Source organism: Tachysurus fulvidraco, chromosome 7 (assembly GCF_022655615.1).
Source record: "Tachysurus fulvidraco isolate hzauxx_2018 chromosome 7, HZAU_PFXX_2.0, whole genome shotgun sequence".
Classification (NCBI taxonomy): Eukaryota; Metazoa; Chordata; class Actinopteri; order Siluriformes; family Bagridae; genus Tachysurus; species Tachysurus fulvidraco.
In genome coordinates, this window is record NC_062524.1 from 1,287,526 (window position 1) to 1,312,065 (window position 24,540).

General features: G+C 41.6%; 3 protein-coding genes across 6 annotated transcripts; 1 reads left to right on the forward strand and 2 right to left on the reverse strand.

Annotated features, from left to right (window-relative positions):
• Positions 1–86: 86 nt before the first annotated feature.
• On the reverse strand, positions 87–10,442 carry LOC113640118 (NLR family CARD domain-containing protein 3-like). Its single transcript, XM_027142483.2, has 11 exons — positions 10,317–10,442; positions 8,073–8,178; positions 7,875–7,988; positions 6,003–6,080; positions 3,948–5,726; positions 2,404–2,598; positions 1,741–1,914; positions 1,419–1,592; positions 1,143–1,316; positions 440–631; positions 87–359 (listed from the first exon to the last, which is right to left on the reverse strand). Exons 2-11 carry the CDS (start codon positions 8,123–8,125, stop codon positions 353–355), a joined length of 2,940 nt encoding a protein of 979 aa, XP_026998284.2. The 5' UTR covers positions 8,126–8,178; positions 10,317–10,442; the 3' UTR covers positions 87–352.
• An 88-nt stretch (positions 10,443–10,530) lies between these two features.
• Positions 10,531–21,584, reverse strand: LOC113640140 (NLR family CARD domain-containing protein 3-like). Of its 3 annotated transcripts, none has more exons than XM_047816471.1 (12): positions 21,445–21,584; positions 21,059–21,345; positions 19,603–19,713; positions 19,330–19,395; positions 17,350–19,128; positions 16,823–17,017; positions 16,370–16,543; positions 15,473–15,646; positions 12,642–12,815; positions 11,946–12,119; positions 11,283–11,456; positions 10,531–11,006 (listed from the first exon to the last, which is right to left on the reverse strand). In XM_047816471.1, exons 2-12 carry the CDS (start codon positions 21,109–21,111, stop codon positions 11,000–11,002), a joined length of 3,081 nt encoding a protein of 1,026 aa, XP_047672427.1. In that variant the 5' UTR covers positions 21,112–21,345; positions 21,445–21,584; the 3' UTR covers positions 10,531–10,999. The 3 variants fall into 3 exon arrangements, with proteins under 3 accessions (XP_047672427.1, XP_047672426.1, XP_047672428.1); XM_047816470.1 differs by having other exon boundaries at positions 12,642–12,833; XM_047816472.1 differs by lacking the exon at positions 12,642–12,815 and having other exon boundaries at positions 21,445–21,583.
• Position 21,585: 1 nt separating this feature from the next.
• LOC113640143 (zinc finger protein 180-like) lies at positions 21,586–24,205 on the forward strand. Of its 2 annotated transcripts, none has more exons than XM_047816480.1 (2): positions 21,586–21,956; positions 22,228–24,205. In XM_047816480.1, exon 2 carries the CDS (start codon positions 22,679–22,681, stop codon positions 23,744–23,746), a length of 1,068 nt encoding a protein of 355 aa, XP_047672436.1. In that variant the 5' UTR covers positions 21,586–21,956; positions 22,228–22,678; the 3' UTR covers positions 23,747–24,205. The 2 variants fall into 2 exon arrangements, with proteins under 2 accessions (XP_047672436.1, XP_047672437.1); XM_047816481.1 differs by lacking the exon at positions 21,586–21,956 and having other exon boundaries at positions 22,172–22,350; positions 22,437–24,205.
• Positions 24,206–24,540: the final 335 nt, after the last annotated feature.

Consider the following 24,540-nt stretch of genomic DNA (forward strand, 5'->3'; position numbering starts at 1 on the left):
ACAATCATTTGTAAATATTTCACGCTTGTTATATGCATTTGTCCAGCTGGGGGCAAGTATCTTCTCTGCCAACAAGCTTTACACACACACACACACACACACACACACACACACACACACACACACACACACACACACACACTGAGGTGTTTTGATTAACAAAGAGTCTCCATTCCAGATCTTCTGTGTTCAGTCTAATGTCTGGATCAGTGTGTGTGCAGTCACTGATTTACTGCTTCATCCCTCAGAGTCTACTTCATGTGACCTAAATGACTGGTGTGCGTTCAAACATGTTCTCTATTCTCCAGCATGGAAATTCAGGAACACAGGAGTCATCACGCACAGATGTTCATCAGCAACTGAATAAATATTAAAAACTTGTGAATTAATAACCAGAATCTGGACTGTAAAACAAATGTTTCTTTAAAACATGACTCACATCAGTTCCAGTAGTTTGTAACGTCCCTCATCATCATCATCCACATCGTCCTGAAGAGCAGACAGCAGATTCCTTCCTGAGGCTCCTAGGCTATTTCCATACAGCTCCAATTCTTTCAGGTGTGAGGGGTTTGATCTCACAGCTGAAACCAGAGCAGCACAGCCTTCATCTGACATATCACAAGAGTTCAACCTGGAGACACACAATGACACACTCTTCACTCTCATGTTATGTGAAACAGTGAGTTCTTCAGCCATGATGAAAATAAACATGTGAAATGGACTAAACAGACAAAAGGAATCACATCAGAACTAACAGCCATGGATTCAAGCAGAGAGGAAGGATTCCATGTGGAGCTTTCTGACACTGAACATTCTTGAATGCTAATTCTTGAATAATAGATTTGTTGATAGGCTTCAAGAATTTCCCAATAAACGGCTCCATTCGTCCTCTTATTGGATAAATCAGTGTACCACAAGAAGGGAGACAGCCCTAGAACATGGTGCATCCACCTTCTTTACATCAGTCACAGCTTAGCATTCACACATTCAGCCTACTGTACATGGGGAAATCCTGCTGCAGATCTTCAGCACTGTGAGCACTATGTGTTTGTGTGGCGGTCACTGTGCTATGGATCTGATGCAAAACCTTGAGCATTGGAGTGCCACAGACATCATGTCTGATGTGCAGTAAAAGGTCTTACCTCAGTTTCTCCAGTTTACAGTTTGGGTTCGCTAATGCAGAAGAGAGATGCTTCACTCCTGAGTCTTTGAGTTTATTCTCAGACAGATCCAGCTCTCTCAGGTGTGAGGAGTTTGATATTAGCACTGAAGCCAGAGCAGCACAGCCTTCATCTGTGATTTCACAACGATCCAACCTGCAGAAATACACAATGAAACAATCTTCCTCCTCAGGACACCGAAGATGAACTTTAAACCTCTTTTTCAGTCTCATGTGACTCTCAGAGAGATGATCTTACCTCAGTGTCTCCAGATTACAGTCAGGATTTTCCAGTGCAGCACAGAAACACTTCACTCCTGAGTCTCCTAAAATATTCCCAGTCAGATGCAGTTCCTTCAGGTGTGACGGGTTTGACGTTAGAGCCGAAACCAGTTCAGCGCAGCCTTCGTCTGAGACACCACAACACCCCAACCTGAAGAGAAACACAAGGACACACAGGACAGTGGCACGTTATATTGCTGTCCATCCATATATTGGACAGAAGTGATATTATTAGCTGAACAAATTGAGATCACACCAATTCACTGCAGGTCATGTGACTCTCAGAGAGTTGATCTTACCTCAGAGTCTTCAGTTTACAGTTAGGATTCTTCAGTCCATCAGAGAGACACTTCACTCCAGAGTCTTCTAGACTATTCTTAGACAGATGCAGGTTCCTTATGTGTGAGAGGTCTGATTTGAGAGCTGAAGCCAGAGCGGTACAGCCGTCATCCGAGACATGACAAGAGTCCAACCTGCACAATTCAGGACACACAGATAGATCAGAATTAGTCTGATGCAAGGGCTGGGGTAGGGATTCGTTGTGTTATATACACTACAGGGATGGGGGACTCGATTCATATGACTTGACTCGAGTCAGACTTAAGTCGCAAATTTGAGACGTGAGACTTGCTTGACAAATATTTAAAAAAAGACCCGACTTGACTTTGACTTGACATTCATGACTTGAGACTTGACTCGACTTGAGTTAAATGATTCAGAGATGGGGGACTCGACTCGAGTCAGACTTAAGTCGCAAATTGGAGACTCAAGACTTACTCCCACCACTGATACACTATGATGAACAGTGCAGAGACACTCAGCCCGCCTTTACACAGCAGTGTCATGTTGCACTGCCTCCCTTCTCTTGAGTATTATGAACATGTGTAATGAAACCCATCATTCCTGTTGTTATTGACATTAAGTGTACTACAGGTGCAAAACCCTCAGGTAGATGTACTTACTTCAGTGTCTCCACTTTACAGTGAGGATTCTCCAGTCCTGCAGAGAGATGCTTCACTCCTGAGTCTCCTAGATTATTCCCAGACAGATCCACTGTATTCACTGTCAGATGCAGCTTGTTCAGGTCAGAGGTTTCTGAGCTGAGCTCTGAGATCAGAGCCGTCCAGCCTTTTTCTTTGATTGAATTACACCTGATACTGAAGTAAATAATACAAAAAAAATCATAGTTAACTTAAACTAGTGCAAATTTATGATTCTGTAAGAAGCTGAGTCCCAGGTACACTGGCCCTTACATGGTCCCAGGTACACTGGCCCTTACATGGTCCCAGGTACTCTGGCCCTTACATGGTCCCAGGTACTCTGGCCCTTACATGGTCCCAGGTACACTGGCCCTTACATGGTCCCAGGTGCATTGGCTCTTACATGGTCCCAGGTGCATTGGCTCTTACATGGTCCCAGTTACATTGGCCCTTACATGGTCCCAGGTACACTGAACCTTACATGGTTCCAGGTACATTGGCTCTTACATGGTCCCAGTTACATTGGCCCTTACATGGTCCCAGGTACACTGAACCTTACATGGTTCCAGGTACATTGGCTCTTACATGGTCCCAGTTACATAGCCCTTACATGGTCCCAGGTACACTGGCCCTTACATGGTCCCAGTTACATTGGCCCTTACATGGTCCCAGGTACACTGGCCCTTACATGGTCCCAGGTACATTTGCCCTTACATGGTCCCAGGTACACTGGCCCTTACATGGTCCCAGGTACATTGGCCCTTACATGGTCCCAGGTACACTGGCCCTTACATGGTCCCAGGTACACTGGCCCTTACATGGTCCCAGGTACATTGGCTCTTACATGGTACCAGTACACTGGCTCTTACATGGTCCCAGGTACACTGGCCCTTACATGGTCCCAGGTACACTGGCCCTTACATGGTCCCAGGTACACTGGCCCTTACATGGTCCCAGGTAAACTGGCCCTTACATGGTCCCAGGTACACTGGCCCTTTCATGGTCCCAGGTACACTGGCCCTTACATGGTCCCAGGTACACTGGCCCTTACATGGTCCCAGGTACACTGGCCCTTACATGGTCCCAGGTACATTGGCTCTTACATGGTACCAGGTACACTGGCTCTTACAAGGTCCCAGGTACACTGGCCCTTACATGGTCCCAGGTATGCTGGCCCTTACATGGTCCCAGGTACACTGGCCCTTACATGGTCCCAGGTAGACTGGCCCTTACATGGTCCCAGGTACACTGGCTCTTACATGATTGCTTTTATTCCCACTAAATTTGATGCCAATATCAATCCACTGTCAGATTTGACAAAAATAACAAAAACTTCTTGTTTTGAAAATCACAAATTTGTGATCAAAAATCAAAAAGAAAAATACTAATTTTCTTTCGGATACCTCAAAGTTTAGGAGCAGGTGGATCGGTCATTTGGACAAGTATGACGTTTTGTGTGAGTAGACACACATTTCTCAAAGTCTCTTTCTAGGAATCTAACACCTGTTATATTCAACTCTACTTACAATGCTTTTCTGGATGCTGCAACCACAGGCATGACCTTCACAAGCACGTCTTCTGATATGCTGTCTGTGGTGGTATATTTACTCAGGTCAAATTCCTCTTGCTCCTGTCCTGAGGTCAGTAAGACAAACACCAGAGCAGACCACTGTGAAGGAGACAGTTTACTTTGTCTTCCAGATTTCAGGTAGTGTTGGATTTCCTCCACTAGAGAGTCATCACCCAGTTCATTCAAACAGTGGAACAGATTGATGGATTTCTCTGTCGGAAGATTTGTACTGATCATCTCCTTAACGTACTGAACTGTTTCCTCTTTTCTGTGGGAGTTACTTCCTGTCTGTGTTACTAGGTGATGTAAGAGTTTCTGATTGGACTCCAGTGAGAGACCCAGAAGGAAGCGAAGGAAAAGGTCCAGATGTCCAGTTTTACTTTTTACAGCCTGATCTATTGCACTCTTGTGGACATCATCTAAGGCTTTAATTTCTGTCATCTCCAGATCTTCAGTCTCTTTTAGAACATTTCTCCTCTCCTTCATGAAGGTCAGGTTCACATACAGAGCTGCGAGATGTTCCTGAACACTCAGATGAACAAAGCAGTACACTTTACTGTGGTGAAGCCCAAACTCCTCTCTGAAGATCTGAGTACACACACCTGAGTACACTGCTGCTTCTGTCACATCAATACCACACTCCATCAGGTCCTCCTCATAGAAGATCAGGTTCCCTTTCTTCAGCTGCTGAAAAGCAAGTTGTCCCAGTTTAAGAAGCATTTCTTCATCACTCTCCTGCTTCTTTGGGAATTTTTCTCTTATGATGTTTGTCTGAATGATGAGGAAGTGCGTGTACATTTGAGTCAGAGTCTTGGGGATCTCTCCACTCTCTGCTTCACCCAAAATTCTCTCTAGAACAGTGGCTGTAATCCAGCAGAAGACTGGGATGTGACACATGATGTAGAGGCTTCTTAATGACTTCAGGTGTGTGATGATGTTATTGGCCAGGCTCTGATCACTGATCCTCTTCCCGAAGTACTCCTCCTTCTGTGGGTCATTGAACCCTCGTATCTCAGTGACTCGATTAAACCACTCAGAGGGGATTTGATCAGCTGCTGCAGGTCTGGAGGTGATCCAGATGAGAGCAGAGGGAAGCAGATTCCCTTTGATCAGGTTTATCAGCAGCACAGGCACTGATGCTGATTCAGTTACATCACACACTCTCACTGTATTCTGGAAATCTAGAGGAAAACGACACTCGTCCAATCCGTCAAAAATGAACAGAACATTTTCCAAAATGGACATTTCTGTTTCTTTTGTTTCCTTAAAAAAGACATGAAGGAGCTCCATCAGACTCAGGTTCTGGTCCTTCATCAAGTTCAGCTCTCTGAAAGGAAGTGGAAATATGAGGTGGACGTCCTGATTTACTTCTCCTTCAGCCCAGTCCAGAATGAACTTCTGCACAGAGACGGTTTTTCCGATGCCAGCGACTCCTTTTGTCAGCACAGTTCTGATTGGTTCGTCTTGTTCAGATAAAGGCTTAAAGATGTCATTGCATTTGATTGGTGTTTCCTCTGTTGTTGTTCTCCTGGATGCTGCTTCAATCTGTCTCACCTCATGTTCATTATTGACATCTCCATTGTCTCCCTCTGTGATGTAGAGCTCTGTGTAGATCTCATTCAGGAGTGTTGGGGCTGTTGGGTTTATTATCACTCCATTCAAACACTGAAACTTCTTCTTCAGATTTAACTTGAAGGTTTTCTGTACCTCACTTCCAGCAGTGACTGCATCTTGCCTATCATGTAGCAAAGCAAGACTCAGTTTATTTACATCACAGTTAATGCCTACTACCATATTTAGTAAGAAATCAATAAGCAGTAATATTAGTTCTTAATATTTTATAGAAATAAGATAGGTGTGTTATTTCCTGTATAGTTCCCTTTGAAATTTTGAGAAATATTGTAAAATCTTACCAGTGCTGATCTACAAATCTAAAATTTGTACTAAATGTGCTTTCTAATATACTTGTTCCTTGTTGCACATAAAGTAGTGTAACAGTGTGGACTGTTACCTCTGTACAGATGAAAGGTCTTCGTCTTTGAAGAACTGTGGAGAAGCCGTTGATGCTTCACTCTTCAGAGATACACTGCTGAATAACATCACAGCACAAACACCATGATTTTATATCATATTTACCACTGTTACTTATTAAATACTGGCTTCAACTAAACTTTCGATGAATTACTACAACATTTTCTCAGATGTCAAAGAGAAAATGATGGAGAAAATACATGCAAAAGTTCAATTGATGTAATAGCTGATTTGGATGAGCAAACCAACTTTGAATCACATCATGAGTTTTGTGGATTCTGTTTTACTTTCTATAAGAGCATAAACATATGCAGAACTTAAAGGTATGGGTAAGTGCATCAGGAATATCTCTGACCAGCTGTTAATGTTGAGCAGGACACTAGCAGAGTCTGGATGACACAATATGAACCAAGAGGTAGCACAACCTCATCCACACAGACTCTCCACTGGTGTCCCACAGGGCTCAGTACTTGGTCCTCTTATTTTCTCCCTGTATACTCACTCTCTTGGTGAAGTTATTTCCTCACATGGGTTCACTTGCTTTGCTGATGATACACAAAGTATCTTCTTTTTCCCTCCCTCAGATACCACAGCTTCTGATCAGATCTCAGCATGTATGGCAGAAATATCATCATGGATGACTGCTCATCAGTTAAAGCTCAATCCTAGCAAAACTAAACTGCTGTTCATCAGGTGATTCATCCCCAGGTCATGATCTTGCTATATCACTGCACAACGATCTGATCTCCCCTTCAGCCACAGCTCACAACCTTGGGGTAACCATGGACAATCAACTGTCCTTTTCCTCTCATGTTGCTAATGTGACTCGCTCATGTCGGTTTCTTCTCTACAACATTAGAAGGATTCGGCCATTTGTGTCCACATAGGCTGATCAGGTACTTGTTTAGTCTCTTGTAATTTCTAGACTGGATTACTGCAATGCACTTCTGGCAGGTCTACCTATGAATGCAATTCATCCTCTGCAATGATCCAAAATGCAGCTGCCCGGCTTGTTTTCAACCTGCCAAAGTTCTCGCATTCCACCCCGCTACTGCGATCCCTCCACTGGCTTCCTGTAGCTGCACGCATACGATTCAAAACACTGATGCTGGCCTACAAAGCCAAAAATGGACCAGCTCCCTCTTACCTCAAAGCCATCATCACTCCTCACACTGCACCCCACACCCTCAGATCTACAGCACTGCTCCACTGGTCCCACCATCTCTCAGGGTAAGAGGCAAGTTTACTACAAGACTCTTCTCTGTTCTGGCACCAAGGTGGTGGAATGAACTTCCCCTAGAGGTCCAGACAGCTGAGTCACTGGCTATTGTCAAACAGCGGTTGAAGACCTACTTGAAGTGAAGTGACATACGGCTAAGTACGGACTCAGAATTCGTTCTCTGCATTTAACCCATCCAAAGTGCACACACACAGCAGTGAACACACAAACACACACCGTGAACACACACCCGGAGCAGTGGGCAGCCATTTATGCTGCGGCGCCCTGGGAGCAGTTGGGGGGTTCGGTGCCTTGCTCAAGGGCACCTCAGTCGTGGCCGGCCCGAGACTCGAACCCACAACCTTAGGATTACGAGACTTATTCAGGAAACACCTCAACTAGCACTTCTTTCCTTATCTTTTGCATAAACAAAACAACCTTTGACACTTTTTCATTGTAACTTTGAACAAATGTTTTAATCTCATGGTATATTAAGTATGTAACCTAGTGAACCAGCATTAATGTATTCAATGTTAGAGATTTAAGCACTTATGTATGTCACTCTGGATAAGGGCGTCTGTCACATGCTGTAAATGTAAATGTAAATGCAGGATTAGAGAGAAGAGATTTTACCTGTAAGCAGTTAAAGGGGCAACTCTGAAAAGCAGTGGATAATTCATAGATGCTTCACTTTTCATAGAGACATGGCTGGGTTCTGTTGGGGCTGACCTCTTTTCCAGCATTTTACTGCACAATAAATATTCCATTAGTATCCATACTTTTTTTTAACTGCAAATTATTATCTATTTTATTATGTTCATGTACTTTTACCTCTTTTTTAAAGTTGGGTCCATCTCATCTGTGTACGGCTCTGAGGTTTCCATCACTGAATATTAGTAATGTGTGTGCAGAGTCCAGAGGAGTCCGATTACTTCTGCTAAAATGGATTACACAAATGTTCATTTAAACTCATTTCCAAGTTTTCATGCCTTAGGTACACAGTTTACTCATATAACTCATATAATGTATTACAGTATTGAATTATTGATCTGGAACTGAACCCTGACATACTAATCTACTCCTAAGGGGTTTTAATCTTTAGTGTAACGTAGCAGACCACAGAGGTAGGATGCAACTACAAGAAGCTTTATTCCACAAGCAAAACAAATAACATAATCTATTGGGTACAAGTAAATAGACAGAACCTACCAGGATGAACTGAGATTGAGGGGTATTTAAAGCTGAGGGGGAAACAGGTGAGTGTAGTTAGAAGGATGGTAGATGTTTGGAGTGTTAAACGAGTTTTAAGTTCCAAAATTCACCAAAGCAACAGTACTTTCACCTTCACTAACTCTTGACAAAACAAGCTCTAAGGTGTGGTCCAGTTACCATAGTGACCACGCACGTGAACTGGCAATTTGATACCTGCAGCACTCCATGTGCATGCAGCATCAGTGTGTTTTAGGAGAGAAGATCAGAAACAGGAAGGTTTAAAATAACTTCTGTAGATGCATATACAAAAGTTCTTTTACCATGCAGGTAAGAGTGAAGTAAGTGAGAGAGAGTGAGAGCGGAAATACACTCTCAATCTACCTTGACTTCCTTCACCCTTCTGGCTGGTCCTATGTTTTCCCCTTATTTGTGACACCTATAAAGGTTCACATGGGAGTTGAACAGATGACTCTTTAACCCATCTTGTATTTTCAGTGCTAGTTACTAAAGCTAACTGAAGGAGTGATTAGCATGTTCTAAACTAAGCACCATACAATATGTAGCGCTGTACAGTAGTTGTGAACACTCAGTCATTCACTGTGTGAGATGCTTCACCATCTTGTCTTATCGGTTAAGATGGAGGAGCTTTGTACATTGAGTCACATTAAAGACGATAGACAGTACAGTTTAATGCTCTGGAAACGAACCAGCTAATTTAGGACTCAGTGTAGGACTCTGTGTTGAATGAACGATCGATAGATAGATCGATAGATCGATAGATAGATAGATAGATAGATAGATGGATGGATGGATGGATGGATGGATGGATGTGTGGTAAGTGTATTGACTGGGGACCAATACTTTGGAATCATTGGATTGATAGTGTGGAGTTGATAGTTACATGCATTGAGAGTCTCCTTTACATCTACAGTGACTAGGAGAACACAGAAGAGAAGCCATGCCTGAGCTCTGTGCACGCTGCGTGTATGAGAGTTAAGAGAGAACATAAATGAAAGTAAACCTTCACATTTGATGATATTATGTTCAGCACAGAGATGCTGGTATGCAGTGAGTGAATCATGTTTGTGTGATATACATGTTTCTCAGTATACAAACATGATTCATTCAAGAACATTTTGAGTGATGAGCAGCTTGTGCCCTGGAGGAACTTCTGCATACCAGGATCTCTGTGCTGAACATAGTAACATCAAATGTGAAGGCATTTATGTTCTCTCTTAACTCTCATTTCAATTTAACCAACTAAAGAGATCCAGATAAAACACATACGTACGTATCGTCGGATTAAACTCTTGAACACATTTACTGTGATTAAAATATTAATAACCAGCAATGAATCTGTAGCAGTAGAACAAACGGATTCAAAATGTACAAGTTTCTGGGTTATTTAGCAGAAGTGTTTCACCCCATGCACCCCATGGTGCAGCTGAGACATGGAAACAAGGTGTACTTGTAATAAGAAATTAAGTGTCACCAGTTCCACTAGAGTCACCTTTTAGCTAATACACACCGTGGTTGGCCCCGGGGCCTCTGTCCAGTGTGACATGCCTGAAATGGCTCTACACTCTCCATTATACTGCAGTTTAATGAACTTTCATGAACTCAGAAGCACCCGGATCTTCACTGAGAAGTATTTCTTTCTCAGGACCCGTTTTGGTGAAATCCAGTCAAGAATACCATAAATAAAATAATTTTACACAACAACAACCCATGCCGGGACTTCATTATTTATCAGATAAACTCTAATATCTAACAAATATCTAATATAAAAACAGCTTTACTGTGGAAGTCTATAAAACATTTACATACATCTTATAGTAAAGGTTTTTAAGAGAAATCTCTCACCTGTTCAACAGTCCTAACGCAACAATGCTGTGACGGTTCGTTGGTGCTAGTAAGATCTTAACATCGTTCAAGCCACTCCTCAGAATGTGGTAAGACCTGCAGGATCACTATGTTTTTGGCAACTGGACATGTACCGTACATAATCACACTGTGTTACAATGCTCAGAAGTTTATTTGGAGTGAAGAACGTACATCACAATTTATGTTCAGAAGATTGTTTCAAAGCCTTTAATTAATGTAAGCATAAGTAAAAATGTAGATATAAAAGGGGTTTATACTTTAACGTAAGTATTTAAAAAAGTATCATTTTAATAATCGTTTGTTTAAAAATCTAATTATTGGCATGTTCATACAAGACAGGTATAACACTTTATAACATTTTAATGGTAACATCAAATCCTCTTCACATCACATCACATAACACTGTTGTAGATTATTTAGTATTTATTCCACAGTAAACTATAAGACTTATCAAATAAACTGACACTTTTTTTTGTAGTATTATCTTTAAAAATATAAATAAAAAAACGTATAAAACTCTTTCTCCGTGCCTCAGCCTATATAAAGTGAACAAATCTCCGTGTATTTAAAGTGAACTAAGTGACAAACGTGGGTATAAACGTGTTCTCTGTTCTTCAGCATTGAAATTCAGGAGCACAGGAGTCTTCAGACACAGATGTTCATCACCAACTACATAAAACAGAAAAACGTGAATTATTAAGCAGAATCTGGAATGTGGTACTTCATGATCAACAGCATGAACCCTTATCTGTGGGTGGGGTTCTGGAAGACAGCACGTGGTGTTCATGTACAATCACAATAGCTACACTACAGGAACTATAGGCTTCTGCCTTCACACGAGTCTCTAATCGACTCACTTTACTCCGCGTTCTGATTAGACAGAATGTAGTGACATAAACCTGGTGTTAATCCATACCCTAGTAAACTACAGAGCTCATTACTCACGTCAGGTCCTGCAGCATGTAACGTTCATCATCCTGAAGAGCAGACAGCCGATTCTTTCCTGAGTCTCCAACTTGATTCCCCTGCAGCTCCAGTTCTCTCAGGTGTAAGGGGTTTGAGCTCAGAGCTGACGTCAGAAAAGCGCAGCCTTCATCCGAGACACCGCAACCACATAACCTGCAGACAGACACAATGCAGACGCACTCCTCACTCACTGTACATATACATCTTCTGATAAAAAAAAAAACCTTAATAAAATGTATGGAGGTCAGAGAAAGTGTGATGGAAAAAAGAGGATTTGTGAGTGAAATTGTGTTTGTGTACACTCGATGAATCATATCTGTGTATCGAATCATTCAGTAGTGATAATGTTCTTTACTGTATAGCTTTGGGTTACTATATGAATAGATTTCAGTCAGATATTATGACAAAATGAGAAGGTTTAAGAAACTTCTACTACAGTTTGGACATTTTGCACAGATCTGGCAACCCTGTTCACAGCAGCTTAGAGATCTCAAACAGTGCATTTTGTGTGATTAGAAACTGCTTTATTAAACGTCACAGTAATTTCAGGAACATTACAGATACATCAAGAACCTCAGACCTCTGCTTCTATATCAGAGAACTGAGGAGCAGGTCATGTGACCCTCAGAGAGATGATCTTACCTCAGTGTCTCCAGCTGACAGAGAGGATTCTCCAATCCAGCACACAGACACTTCACTCCTGAGTCTTTGAATTTATTCTCAGACAGATGCAGTTCTCTCAGGTGTGAGGGGTTTGATCTCAGAGCTGAAGCCAGAGCAGCACAGCCTTCGTCTGCGATGTCACAGTTAAACAACCTGCCGAGACATGACACACTCTTCACTCTCACTTTAGGAAGATAGATATGATTTTCATTCATTTTCTCTTCTATATTATATTCTTTGCATATCCCTGGGGTCATCCCACAGGGTCCGCCACGAAACTTGGAGCAGAGAGGGTTAAGGGCCTCGCTCAAGGGCCCGACATAGGCAGGTTAGCAGTGCTAGAAGCCCTGACATCCTAATCAGTCACCCAGACACTTTTCCTCTTAGTTTAATACTCGCTTTCAGGATAATTTATTAATTTAATTCATTTATTAGACAGAATGTCAGGAGAGATGGTTATCTATTAAACGTATGCACTGCACACTGGGAATAAACTTGTTTATATAACAATACATCATATCAAGGATCTGAATCAAAAATCTCAGTCAAAGAACGTGAAAAATCATCAGTGCAGTAAACAGATTAATAATAAAACACTTCAGCTTCAGTTTCTCTATCAGATGAATGTGTCTTAATGAGGATCATTCCGTGACCCTCTCAGAGAGATGATCTTACCTCAGTATCTCCAGTTTACAGTGAGGATTCTCCAGAAGAGCAGAGACACTCTTCACTCCTGAGTCTCTGAGTTTATTCTGAGACAGATTCAGTTCTCTCAGGTGTGAGGGGTTTGATCTGAGAGCTGAAGCCAGAGCAGCACAGCCTACATCTGAGACACCACAACGCTGCAACCTGCAGAGAAACAACACACTGTTCACCATCAGATTAACTGTGGACATGGAGGAACAGGGCTGTACTTGGTCCCTTGCTAACTCTAGTTGTACTCCACTTGCCACGTAGATTCTGGTTAGGAACTTTGGGGAAATGTGCAGGAAACAGAATGGGCTCAACAAGTAAAAGTCATGGCAGTTGTTGAACTCTACATCAAGACTTGACTGATTTGACCATTAGTGATATTTCAACACCCTAGACACAGTGGCTAAGATGTTGGACTTCTGGTAAGAAGGCTGTGAGATAAAATCCCAGGTTCACTGCTCAGATATATAAAAATAAGAGAAGTGTAAGTTACTCTGGAGAAAAGTTGAATTGCTATACATAAAATAATTTAATGGTCCAAATGTTTAGGATCTTAATGAGGTGGGCTGGAAGTTCAATCCTGTACTGATGTTCTCTGTCTGCTTTACCATCCTCATCTCTGCTCATCAATCCCTTTGTCTTTAAAATCAATATAGTGCTCCTGTCTACCCTAGGGGCTTTTTATACCCGGTCACTTCCTGTGTTTTCTGTGATCCGATATCTACCCGATGGTAAAAAGACCAGGTCTAAATGCCCTCCAAAACTTTTTCGGGACGGATATAAATCAGATGGTACAAACCTCTTCAGGAGGTGGTCTGGGACGCGTTTCAGATGAAACTGGACAGGTGTAAAAGGTGTTCAAGCCACATACGTCAGCGCTATACTCCTCCCAAACGGAAGTACATCACACGCAGGTGACTCGCGAGTCGTGCATCGCGCCAGAAACAAATATGTTTTCCCACCAGCGCTGGCTCCGATCTTTCACCCAGGCATCTCGTTGGGTCTTAAAATGCACTGCTAGAGCGATATAAGGGTCATATTCCATCAGCTGACAGTTTTATTACCCTTTTATTACCCTGAAAGCTGTTATGACAGCCAACATAGCTGTTATGACAGCTGTCATTAGTGATAAGAAATTAATAAAGGTCAAAGGTCATACCTTTGATCTGGTAGATGTATGTTTTGACTCCAAGTAGTTAAAGGGCCCCCTTTCCCTCCCACTACCCCGTCTTCATATTGTTTTAACACCATTGTGTCTGGTTCCTGTAGACAGGTGGCAAGTAATTAAAACAAGGACATGCAGTACAGACCAAAAGTTTGGACACACCTTCTCATTCAAAGAGTTTTCTTTATTTTCATGACTATGAAAATTGTAGATTCACACTAAAGGCATCAAAACTATGAATTAACACGTGTGGAATTATATACGTACATAACAAAAAAGTGTGAAAAAAATGACCCCAAACACACTTCCAGGCTGTGTAAGGGCTATTTGACCATGAAGGAGAGTGATGGGGTGCTGCGCCAGATGACCTGGCCTCCACAGTCACAGGACCTGAACCCGATCAAGATGGTTTGGGGTGAGCTGGACCGCAGAGTGAAGGCAAAAGGGCCAACAAGTGCTAAGCATCTCTGGGAACTCCTTCAAGACTGTTGGAAGACCATTTCAGGTGACGACCTTTTGAAGCTCATCAAGAGAATGCCAAGAGTGTGCAAAGCAGTAATCAAAGCAAAAGGTGGCTATTTTGAAGAACCTAGAATATGACATATTTTCAGTCGTTTCACACTTTTTTGTTATGAACTAAATGTTCTCTTTGAATGAGAAGGTGTGTCCAAACTTTTGGTCTGTACTGTATGTTTTTTTTTTAAATGGGGTTTTATGACTCCTTAGAGAAAGCAGTGTTGTAAAACAAGGACACATGTTTTGTTCTTGTTTTTAAATGGGGTTTTATGACCCTCAGAGGAAACAGTGTTGTAAAACAAGGACATATGTTTTGTTCTTGTTTTTAAATGGGGTTTTATGACCCTCAGAGGAAGCAGTGTTGTAAAACAAGGACATATGATCCAGAGGTGTTTTGCGATAGGGTTACCCCTCCCCTCAGACAGGATGGTTCTTAAATCAAGATTATGACACCTCCGCTGTGTTAGGAGCGTCTCTCAGTCTGATCGTTAGTCAATGGGTGCTATCGATAACGTCACACAAGCGCACACACGCACCCTGAGCAAATGTGCATGAGAAAAAGGAGCACACACCCCCCTCGAATTTAGCTGATGGAATATGACCCTTATATCGCTCTACTGCTGCCTCCAACGAAAATGCAGCAAACAGTAAATGCTGTTTTTGTAGCAACCGCGTACACCAAAGCATGTTCAATTTCAATTACCCCGGAAATGAGGTAAAATATATTAGCATTTTGGGCAGGAGTAGAAAGATCGGATCGATATCCGATTCGCCGAGACGCGTTTATGTGGCCTAATGATGTAAATGGGACAGTTTTAACAAATCAGATAGCTATCGGATCAGAGACAACACGTGAAGTGACCGGGTGTAAAAAGGCCCTAAAATGTATAATCAACTTCACTCTAGAGAGATAAATAGTGAAGGAATTGAGTAAAATCATATTTAGTAACAAAATAAAAGTACCAGTTTCAATAAAATTTCAGATTTCAGTTTGAGCAAAAAAGAAACAAAAGCTTTTTCAGTCTTGTGGCATTAACGTTATATGTTAGTTTACAAATTGATTCCTCTTTATTATTTCCTTTATTTACTTCGCTGCTAGTTCAGTTTGATCCTCAGTTTGATCTGATCTTACCTCAGTGTCTCCAGTTTACAGTGAGGATTCTCCAGTACAGCAGAGAGACTCTTCACTCCTGAGTCTCCTACATTATTCCTGGACAGATGCAATTCTCTCAGGTGTGAGGGGTTTGACCTCAGAGCTGAAGTCAGAGCAGCACAGCCTTCGTCTGAGACACCACAATCACACAACCTGCAGAGAAACGATCTTTATTCATAGTAAGAAATGAAATGTAGAATAATTTGAGGACATTTTAGGACCTTAGCGAAAGAACTATTAAAGGTGAGGTGCACACTGTTTGAAAGCCAATGTTGACATTTGAAATCACCAAAACAAACACTCTCATAACCCAAATGGGTGTCACCCCTATTTTGACAGCTCCACCCCACACATACATACGTAACCCAGGCAACTATTATGGTGGAACCTGCTGGGGCAGCTGACCGAGGGGATATTTTTAACAATAGATGAACACAATGAGTAACACTATGGTAATACAAATGTGTTTTTGTAGTACTGTGTGTTGTATCGTGAAAGGTTTAGCTACATTTCAACACCTAGAACCCGAGGTGTTGAACCCAACGTTCAACATCTAGAACCTGAGGCAGAGGTAACGGCAGGTATCCACCATGTCAATGTTTCAATCACTTTCTGCTAATGTCAGACATGCGCACTGAACACTCTCTCTGCCAAGACACACCCCTTTCTGCTCACTGGCTACACGTTTGTTTTGTTAGTCAGCCCGACTCAGTTTTCTGAAGCATTTTTCAAACATTGTGCACCGCACCTTTAAGGAAAGCTACATGATTTAAAATCAACACATTAAAAATCTAAAACTTTTGCTTCAGTCTCACTATCAGACGAATGTGTCTTAATGAGCAGCAGGTCATGTGACTCTCAGAGAGATGATCTTACCCCAGTATCTCCAGTTTACAGTGAGGATTCTCCAGAAGAGCAGAGAGACTCTTCACTCCTGCGTCTCCAAGATTGTTATTAGACAGATCCAGTTCTCTCAGGTGTGAGGGGTTTGATCTCAGAGCTGAAGCCAGAGCAGCACAGCCATCATCTGAGACACCACAAAGCTGCAACCTGCAGAGAAACAACACACTGGTCACCAACAGACCTCCTGAACTATTCAAGATAGAATTAGCATTAATCAAAACATTACCACAGTTATTGAGAGCAACTGACATGGTGTAAAGGTATTGTTGTTTAAACTGAACACAACTCTGAACACACAGTTCTGCAGAACTTATCTACAGCAAGTTTGACTGTTTTTGTAAGCACATACAATTATTCATTAAATGCACATGAATCTGAGGAGAAATATTTAGCATGTTATTGTGACTCACAGAGAGATGATCTTACCTCAGAGCCTCCACTTCACAGTGAGGATCCTCCAGTATGGCAGATAGACGCTTTAATCCTGAGTTTCCCACTTTATTCTGAGACAGATATATTGTACTCACACTCAGATGCAGTTCTCTTAGCTTGGAGGTTTCTGAGCGGAGCACTGAGTCCAGAGCATTCCAACTTTTCCCTTTAATTGTTCCGCATCTGATACTGATGGCAAAAAAATATTTAATACATAATGAACTCACAGTGCAAATGATCATAGAGCTTACAGCCATCAAAGCTTTCATTCACGCTACCTATTTTTTTTTTTATAGATGCCATTGTATTTTTTGGTGCGTGTATGTTTTTCAGTGACAGATTGTTTTTCCTGCTCTGCCATGTTTGTTCATCGCCTGAACCACACCTGTTTGTTGACTGTACTCTTACTGTAGAAGTTTACAACTTTACCAAAGTGTTGAGCTGCAATTGTTTATTAAATTCAAGAAAGCTTAATGAGACTAAGTCAGAACTTTGAGACAGTTATATTCATCTCTACTTACAATGCTTTTCTGGATGCTGCAACCACAGGCATGACCTTCACAAGAACCCAATCTGATATATCATCTGTGGTGGTATATTTACTCAGGTCAAATTCCTCTTGCTCCTGTTCTGAGGTCAGTAACACAAACACCAGAGCAGACCACTGTGAAGGAGACAGTTTACTTTGTCTTCCAGATTTCAGGTAGTGTTGGATTTCCTCCACTAGGGAATTATCACTCAGTTCATTCAGACAGTGGAACAGATTGATGGATTTCTCTGTCGGAAGGTCTCTACTTATCATCTTCTTAACATACTGAACTGTTTCCTCTTTTCTGTGGGAGTTACTTCCTGTATTTGTTACTAGGTGATGTAAGAGTTTCTGATTGGACTCCAGTGAGAGACCCAGAAGGAAGCGAAGGAAAAGGTCCAGATGTCCAGTTTCACTTTTTACAGCCTGATCTATTGCACTCTTGTGGACATCATCTAAGGCTTTAATTTCTTTCATCTCCAGATCTTCAGTCTCTTTAAGAACATTTCTCTTCTCTTTCATGAAGGTCAGGTGCACATACAGAGCTGCGAGATGCTCCTGAACACTCAGATGAACAAAGCAGTACACTTTACTGTGGTGAAGCCCAAACTCCTCTCTGAAGATCTGAGTACACACACCTGAGTACACTGCTGCTTCTGTCACATCAATACCACACTCTCTCAGGTCTTCATCATAGAAGATCAGGTTCCCTTTCCTCAGCTGCTGAAAAGCCAGTTGTCCCAGTTTAAGAAGCATTTCTTCATCACTCTCCTGCTTCTTTGGGAATTTTTCTCTTATGATGTTTGTCTGAATGATGAGGAAGTGTGTGTACATTTGAGTCAGAGTCTTGGGGATCTCTCCACTCTCTGCTTCACCCAACATTCTCTCTAGAACAGTGGCTGAAATCCAGCAGAAGACTGGTATGTGACACATGATGTAGAGGCTTCTTAATGACTTCAGGTGTGTGATGATATTATTGGCCAGGCTCTGATCACTGATCCTCTTCCTGAAGTACTCCTCCTTCTGTGGGTCATTGAACCCTCGTATCTCTGTGACTCGATTAAACCACTCAGAGGGGATTTGATCAGCTGCTGCAGGTCTGGAGGTGATCCAGATGAGAGCAGAGGGAAGCAGATTCCCTTTGATCAGGTTTATCAGCAGCACAGGCACTGATGCTGATTCAGTTACATCACACACTCTCACTGTGTTCTGGAAATCTAGAGGAAAACGACACTCGTCCAATCCGTCAAAAATGAACAGAACCTTCTCCAAACTGGACATTTCTGTTTCTTTGGTTTCCTTAAAAAAGACACGAAGGAGCTCCATCAGACTCAGTTTCAGGTCCTTCATCAAGTTCAGCTCTCTGAAAGGAAGTGGAAATATGAGGTGGACGTCCTGATTTACTTCTCCTTCAGCCCAGTCCAGAATGAACTTCTGCACAGAGACTGTTTTTCCGATGCCAGCGACTCCTTTCGTCAGCACAGTTCTGATTGGTTCGTCTTGTTCAGGTAAAAGCTTAAAGATGTCATTGCATCTGATTGGTGTTTCCTCTGTTGTTGTTCTCCTGGATGCTGCTTCGATCTGTCTCACCTCATGTTCATTATTGACATCTCCACTGTCTCCTTCTGTGATGTAGAGCTCTGTGTAGATCTCATTCAGGAGTGTTGGGGCTGTTGGGTTTATTATCACTCCATTCAAACACTGAAACTTCTTCTTCAGATTTAACTTGAAGGTTTTCTGGAATTCAGTGACAGCATTTTCTGGTTCGTGCCTGTGATTGGGTGAAGTAAAAAAAAAAAGTGAAGTTACTAGACTTTAAGATCATGCTTTTTTACATAACTTACATAATCTTTGTTCTCTATGTATTTGCCTTGCCTTATTTTTTTTTTGCAATGTAATCAATCCTTATGTTGTGTCAGTAGAGAGATTTATATATAATACCAGTGTATCAAATTGTTGGTTCTGAACTTACCCTGGGTCTGTGGTGATGCTCGTTTCCGTTCTGTCTTCAGATTTAAAAAAATTCTTCACCTGAACACTGTGAACACAGAAATGTGAAGAACATGTGAAACTCCACACAGATATTAACCTGAGCTCAGGATCGAGATTCTGATATTATTAGTTCATATGTTACCTGTGAAACAACACTGAATAAAGTCTGAATTAATGTCTGTAAAACAAATTGTTTCAAACGACTCGCTTTTCCACTCAGCGGTGACTTTTTTTAACAGTGAGGACATGTTACCTGTGTACAGGTGGGAAGACTTGACCTTTGAAATTAAAAGGTTTCTCCATGGACACATCACTCCTGGCACAGCTGGGGGTCGGTGAGTCTGATCTTTTTATCGGGAGTTTCCTGCACGACATTATATAAAAAAAAAGTTCCTTAGTGAAAGAGTCCAGTATTTGTTTCGTGTTAAGCAGCGACCGCTAGCAGAACCATTGGTTGTTTACTTCATATGTACTCATTAATCATTTTAGTTATGAACAGTACCTCTTACGGGTCGCCGTGCCATGCACGGCACGGAAGTCAAAGTGACCACTAGGGGATGACCCAGAAACAAGCTTCATTTCATCTTTAAAGCATCAAATCCTCTAAAACACGAAAAAACCTATTTACCTAGTAAAGTTTATACTCTCAATATTTTTTTAAGCCCACACACAAAGCACAATATGATTCACAGCCTTCATACTATTAGAAAAAAATTTTGGACAAAACTGACCTAGGTGGCACTAGACCGGTTTTTCCCTTACCTTTAGACGCGTCCCTTTCTTCACTGGGGTAATATATTCCAAAACAAATATTCCACAAAAATCCACACAGGTCCAAGGAACTGAAATCTGTAAGCCTTTTAATCCAAAACGCTTTGGTCGCGCCGCACATATTCCGTTCTGAAAACTGGAAACAGTAGTGCACCAACATCTTGTTTTGCCGCTCTAACTTCTCATTGGGGTATTCAAAAATTCGAAATTTACCTTTATAGCCCAGGGCCTAACGAATCAAACAAGCCCTCACTTGAGCCAATCGGTGCTTGTATTGCAGAGATAGACGGCTGGGAAGCCAATGATGTCATGACATCATTTTTGGGAACCCGCCTACTCCTTCCAATAGCAATGAAATGGAAGAATTCTTGCGTAATCCTTGAGCTTTTGTCCCTCTCACAGCTCAGGGTGTCAAGTTACAGGCCTGTTTTCACACCAGAGTAGTAGAAAGAGAGTCTCTGCTTGTTTAAGGCCTTTTAAACTGAGCATGCAGCCTTTTAATTCAAAGTTAAAAAGTAAACAAGTACACAAAAACGCTGGACCAGACGACCATGTCCGTAGAAAAATAATTTTTATTGAAGCCATTTTTGGGTCTTTTGACTTGAATTTTTTTTTGGTGAAAGCCAAGACATGTGGCTATGACCCTCAGTTGTTATTTGGTCCCTAACATGTTCCAGAAAAATAAGATTAATCAGTTTATCAGGTAAACAACCCAGGCGGAAATGAAAACCTTCCATTCTAGCCCCTGTAACTTTGTGCCAGTAAGGCCTAGAATCAAGCTGAAACTAGAGAATCTCTTCTTTCCAATGAGACCAGGCTCACCCCTGTGTGTCAAAGTATGTGGGAGCTGTACCACTTTTTGTTGGGTAGGTCATGTAGGCGAAAAACCTGCAAAAGGGGGCCAAGGCATAAAGGGGTTAAAGGACATAGAATCTTACCTATATTTAGCTGCTGGGATGCCGTTGTCTGTGTCCAGATGAGAAGTCTCCATTTTTGCATATTATTATATTAAGTATGCAAAGATACAAATGAAGTGTCTGATCTCTTCTGCTGTCACTCTGTGATTGGGTAAAAACTACCAAGGGGAATTTATTTATTATTAATTCCTTTCTGTAATTTAAAGTGAACTTGGTTTGAGTAAACCGGTCACAGTCGTCACCAGTGGTGATCTTGTGAAGCTCGATGAAGGTTATTGAAGTTCGTCTTCATAAAACAACATGAGAATCTGTTAACCAGGAAATAGAAAATTTTCAGTTAGCAGTCTGAACCTACTGTAATGTATAAAATCAATCCTATAGTAGTTTTTGTTAAAGAAATCGCTCACCTTTTTAATTAGAAGTCATTGGTAAGGTCAGAGTAACGACACTTTAATGATGCTTTATTTTATTTTCTTTCCATTCCCGTTACAAACTGGGCGGCGACTTTAGGAAACGCTTTCACTTTCTTAAAGAACGTTGAACTTCATATGTGTGATGGGCGTTTACTAAAAAAAAGAGTCGACTCTTTGAACCGGTTCTTTTAGCTGGGTGCCGACTCAAATCTGGCTCGTGCTTCAGGTACGGTGAATACAGCGATGTGTTGAGACACTGTCCACATATATATGCTTTTATACATTATATTGTGACTGTGTGCGACTGAATGAATGAAAATTTACATTTAATATTTTTTATGTTATTCCCGTCATCTGTGGCTCTGTGTTCCGAGTCGTAGTTACTGAATCTTCCGGCAGGGGGCGCTGAGCAGGTCTGCTGTGTAATCCAGAGAAGAAGAGCTGCTGATTTCTGCCTTTAGCTCACATGCTAATCACCTCAGCATCATTCTGAGGGGAATTTACATGTGATCTGCTTCATTTGCTAAGTTTAAGAGATTTATAGTCATATAAATGACTGAAATGTTTATATTATAATAATGTATATTATAATAATTGTGCTTTAACTTGTGTATGCTTGTGTTTTGTGTTGGTGTTGACTTAAAGCTCCTTAAATGTTCTTCACAATGATAAAAAAAAAGAACTTAAACCATATATATATATATATATATATATATATATATATATATATATATATGAGAATTGATGGAGGCATTTATTATCACTGTCTTGGTGAAGTGATGCAGACAGATGGTCTTCTGACTTCACGTGGAGGGACGTCAGACCCCGAGGACTAACAAAATGGAGAATTCCAGAAGAAAACTATTAAAGAGGAAGAACCTGACGATGAAGAATATTTCTGTAAGATAAGAGCACGGTAGAGAATCCGAAACGAAATAAGTCAAAAGTACAAATATTGCAAATAAATTTCATTGATGGGACTTTAGATAGAGGGACATCAAGCTTTGTGGGACACCTCATCCCTGTGGACCAACAGGATGAAGGATTTCAAGAGAAGCACCTGAAAGAACAAAAACTGCTCCACTGACAGTATTGTCCATAATTTAGAATTTTTTTATGTCCATTTTGTGTCTCTGGACCTTTAGAGTGTTTCTGTAGATGCCTTATTTATGCCTTAGGTGATACAGAGCTGGTATAGTAATGAATACACACAGCTACCAAACCAGTTATGCTCATTTGTAAACCATTTGTTTATCTATGTTTAACAGTTGTTTATTTTTTTCCTTCTCCTCTTTTTTCTGCAACAATGAAAGACCCAGCGAGGGACACAATCGCCTGCTCCTCCTGTCCCTGGTCCTATAGGTCTCAAATTTACCTTTTCAGACACATCAGAAGATTGCATCATGATGAATATGAGACACAGAAGAAACCCAGTGTTTACTGTGAAAATACGAGGCCTAGAAGAAGCGCCTGTAGTCAGCCAGAGTTCCCTGAGATTCTGCAGGCTAACATCACTCCTGGGCAGAAAGGAACTCATCAGTCCTCAAACACTGAGGAACAGTTTACTCACCAAAATCACCTCGACCTGCCCGGGCACGTTTACGCAAGAGAGAAACCCTTTTACTGCTCGCCATGTGGAAAGAATTTCGTAAGGACAATCTCCGAACGCATATGCGCATTCACTCGGGAGAGGTGTTCTGCTGCTTGCAGTGTGGGAAGAGTTTTATCCGAGCGAGTCATCTCCAACTACACCAGCGTATTCACACGGGAGAAGCCGTATCAGTGCTCGCGGTGTTGCAAGAGCTTTAATCAAACGATGGCGCTTTTAAAAGACACCAGAGCACTCACACAGGAGAGAAGCTGTATCCGTGCTCGCACTGCGGGAAGAGTTTTAGCCAGCTGGCTAATCTCCAAACACACCAGCGCGTTCACACAGGAGAGAAGCCGTTTCACTGCACCGACTGTGGGAGGAGTTTTAGTTTACTCAATACGCTGCAGTTACACCAGCGAATCCACACAGGAGAGAAACCGTATTACTGCTCTGACTGTGGGAGGAGTTTTAATCAGGTCTGCGCGCTTAAACGACACCATCGCATTCACATGCGAGAGAAGCCTCGTCACTGCTCTCAGAGTGGGAGGAGTTTTAGTGACGGAGGTCAGTTCGAGGCATGTCAGTACGTTCACACAGATGAGAAGCCGTATGATGGCTGGAAGTGTCTTGAAGTCAGTGAAGCCGTATGAAGACCCGTGGCTGTGCGGATGTGGAACACTTAACATAAACGCTGGGTACTTGTGAGTGTGTTACTGTGGAGTGTAACAGTTGTGGTTCACACAGGTGAAGCACTGGGGATCTGCTGTTGAAGTGCACGATTTCTGCGTGTAATGATTCTCTGGCTTCATTGTTTATTTTTAGTCCCAACTCATGAGCACAAACATCAATACTTCCCAAAATCAGGCCGACGTCATCAGCAGCGTCTGCCACATCATGCTAAAAAGTAAATACGGTAGAGACAGCTAGCTGGATCTATACTGAATGTTTATTGAACCATATTTACAACTTACACAGATAAACAGCTTGCTAGCGGTTGTCTACTGTAACACGGAACACATTTTGGTGTGAACACGAAGAGAGTAAATTAAACTTTAAACTCATGGCAATAAGAATTATGGCAACGTTGGCGCTATTACTTGTGGCCTTATAACATGTAGATTATGGATTTGGAGACGTTTAATTAAACCTTATGTGAGCTCGTCATACTGGGGTGTCTGTTTCTTATGTATAATCACCAGTGTTTCCTCTCAGAAAATATTATATGAGTGTTGTGTATATAAACATGTACCTGACATACAATCTTCACCACCCTCACCTCACCTTTTTTTTAATTTTTTTTATTATTATTTATTTTTTAATACAATTGAGCCAGGACATTTTCCTGATGGTGGCTGAAGTAAAACACACACACACACTGGTTATTCTCCTCAGCACAAGGCTGATGTCAGCTGCAGTTAAAAGATGATGATTACTCTGCAGATTGACTTCAAATGCATCCTTTATGAACTTTGTGCTGGTCTGGAGCTGATCTGGTCTCC

Coding starts and splice junctions, on each gene's coding strand:
- LOC113640118 (XM_027142483.2), bottom strand. CDS start 8,125: ATGGAAACCTCAGAGCCGTACACAGATGAGATGGACCCAACTTTAAAA. Junction 2,599..3,947: donor GCAGCATCCAGAAAAGCATT/GTAAGTAGAGTT, acceptor TATTTACTTCAG/TATCAGGTGTAATTCAATCA. Junction 1,915..2,403: donor TGTAAAGTGGAGACACTGAA/GTAAGTACATCT, acceptor TGAATTGTGCAG/GTTGGACTCTTGTCATGTCT.
- LOC113640143 (XM_047816480.1), top strand. CDS start 22,679: ATGCTCATTTGTAAACCATTTGTTTATCTATGTTTAACAGTTGTTTAT.
- LOC113640140 (XM_047816470.1), bottom strand. CDS start 21,111: ATGGAGACTTCTCATCTGGACACAGACAACGGCATCCCAGCAGCTAAA. Junction 12,834..15,472: donor TGTAAACTGGAGACACTGAG/GTAAGATCAGAT, acceptor GATGGTGAACAG/TGTGTTGTTTCTCTGCAGGT. Junction 11,457..11,945: donor TGTCAGCTGGAGACACTGAG/GTAAGATCATCT, acceptor GTCTGTCTGCAG/GTTATGTGGTTGCGGTGTCT.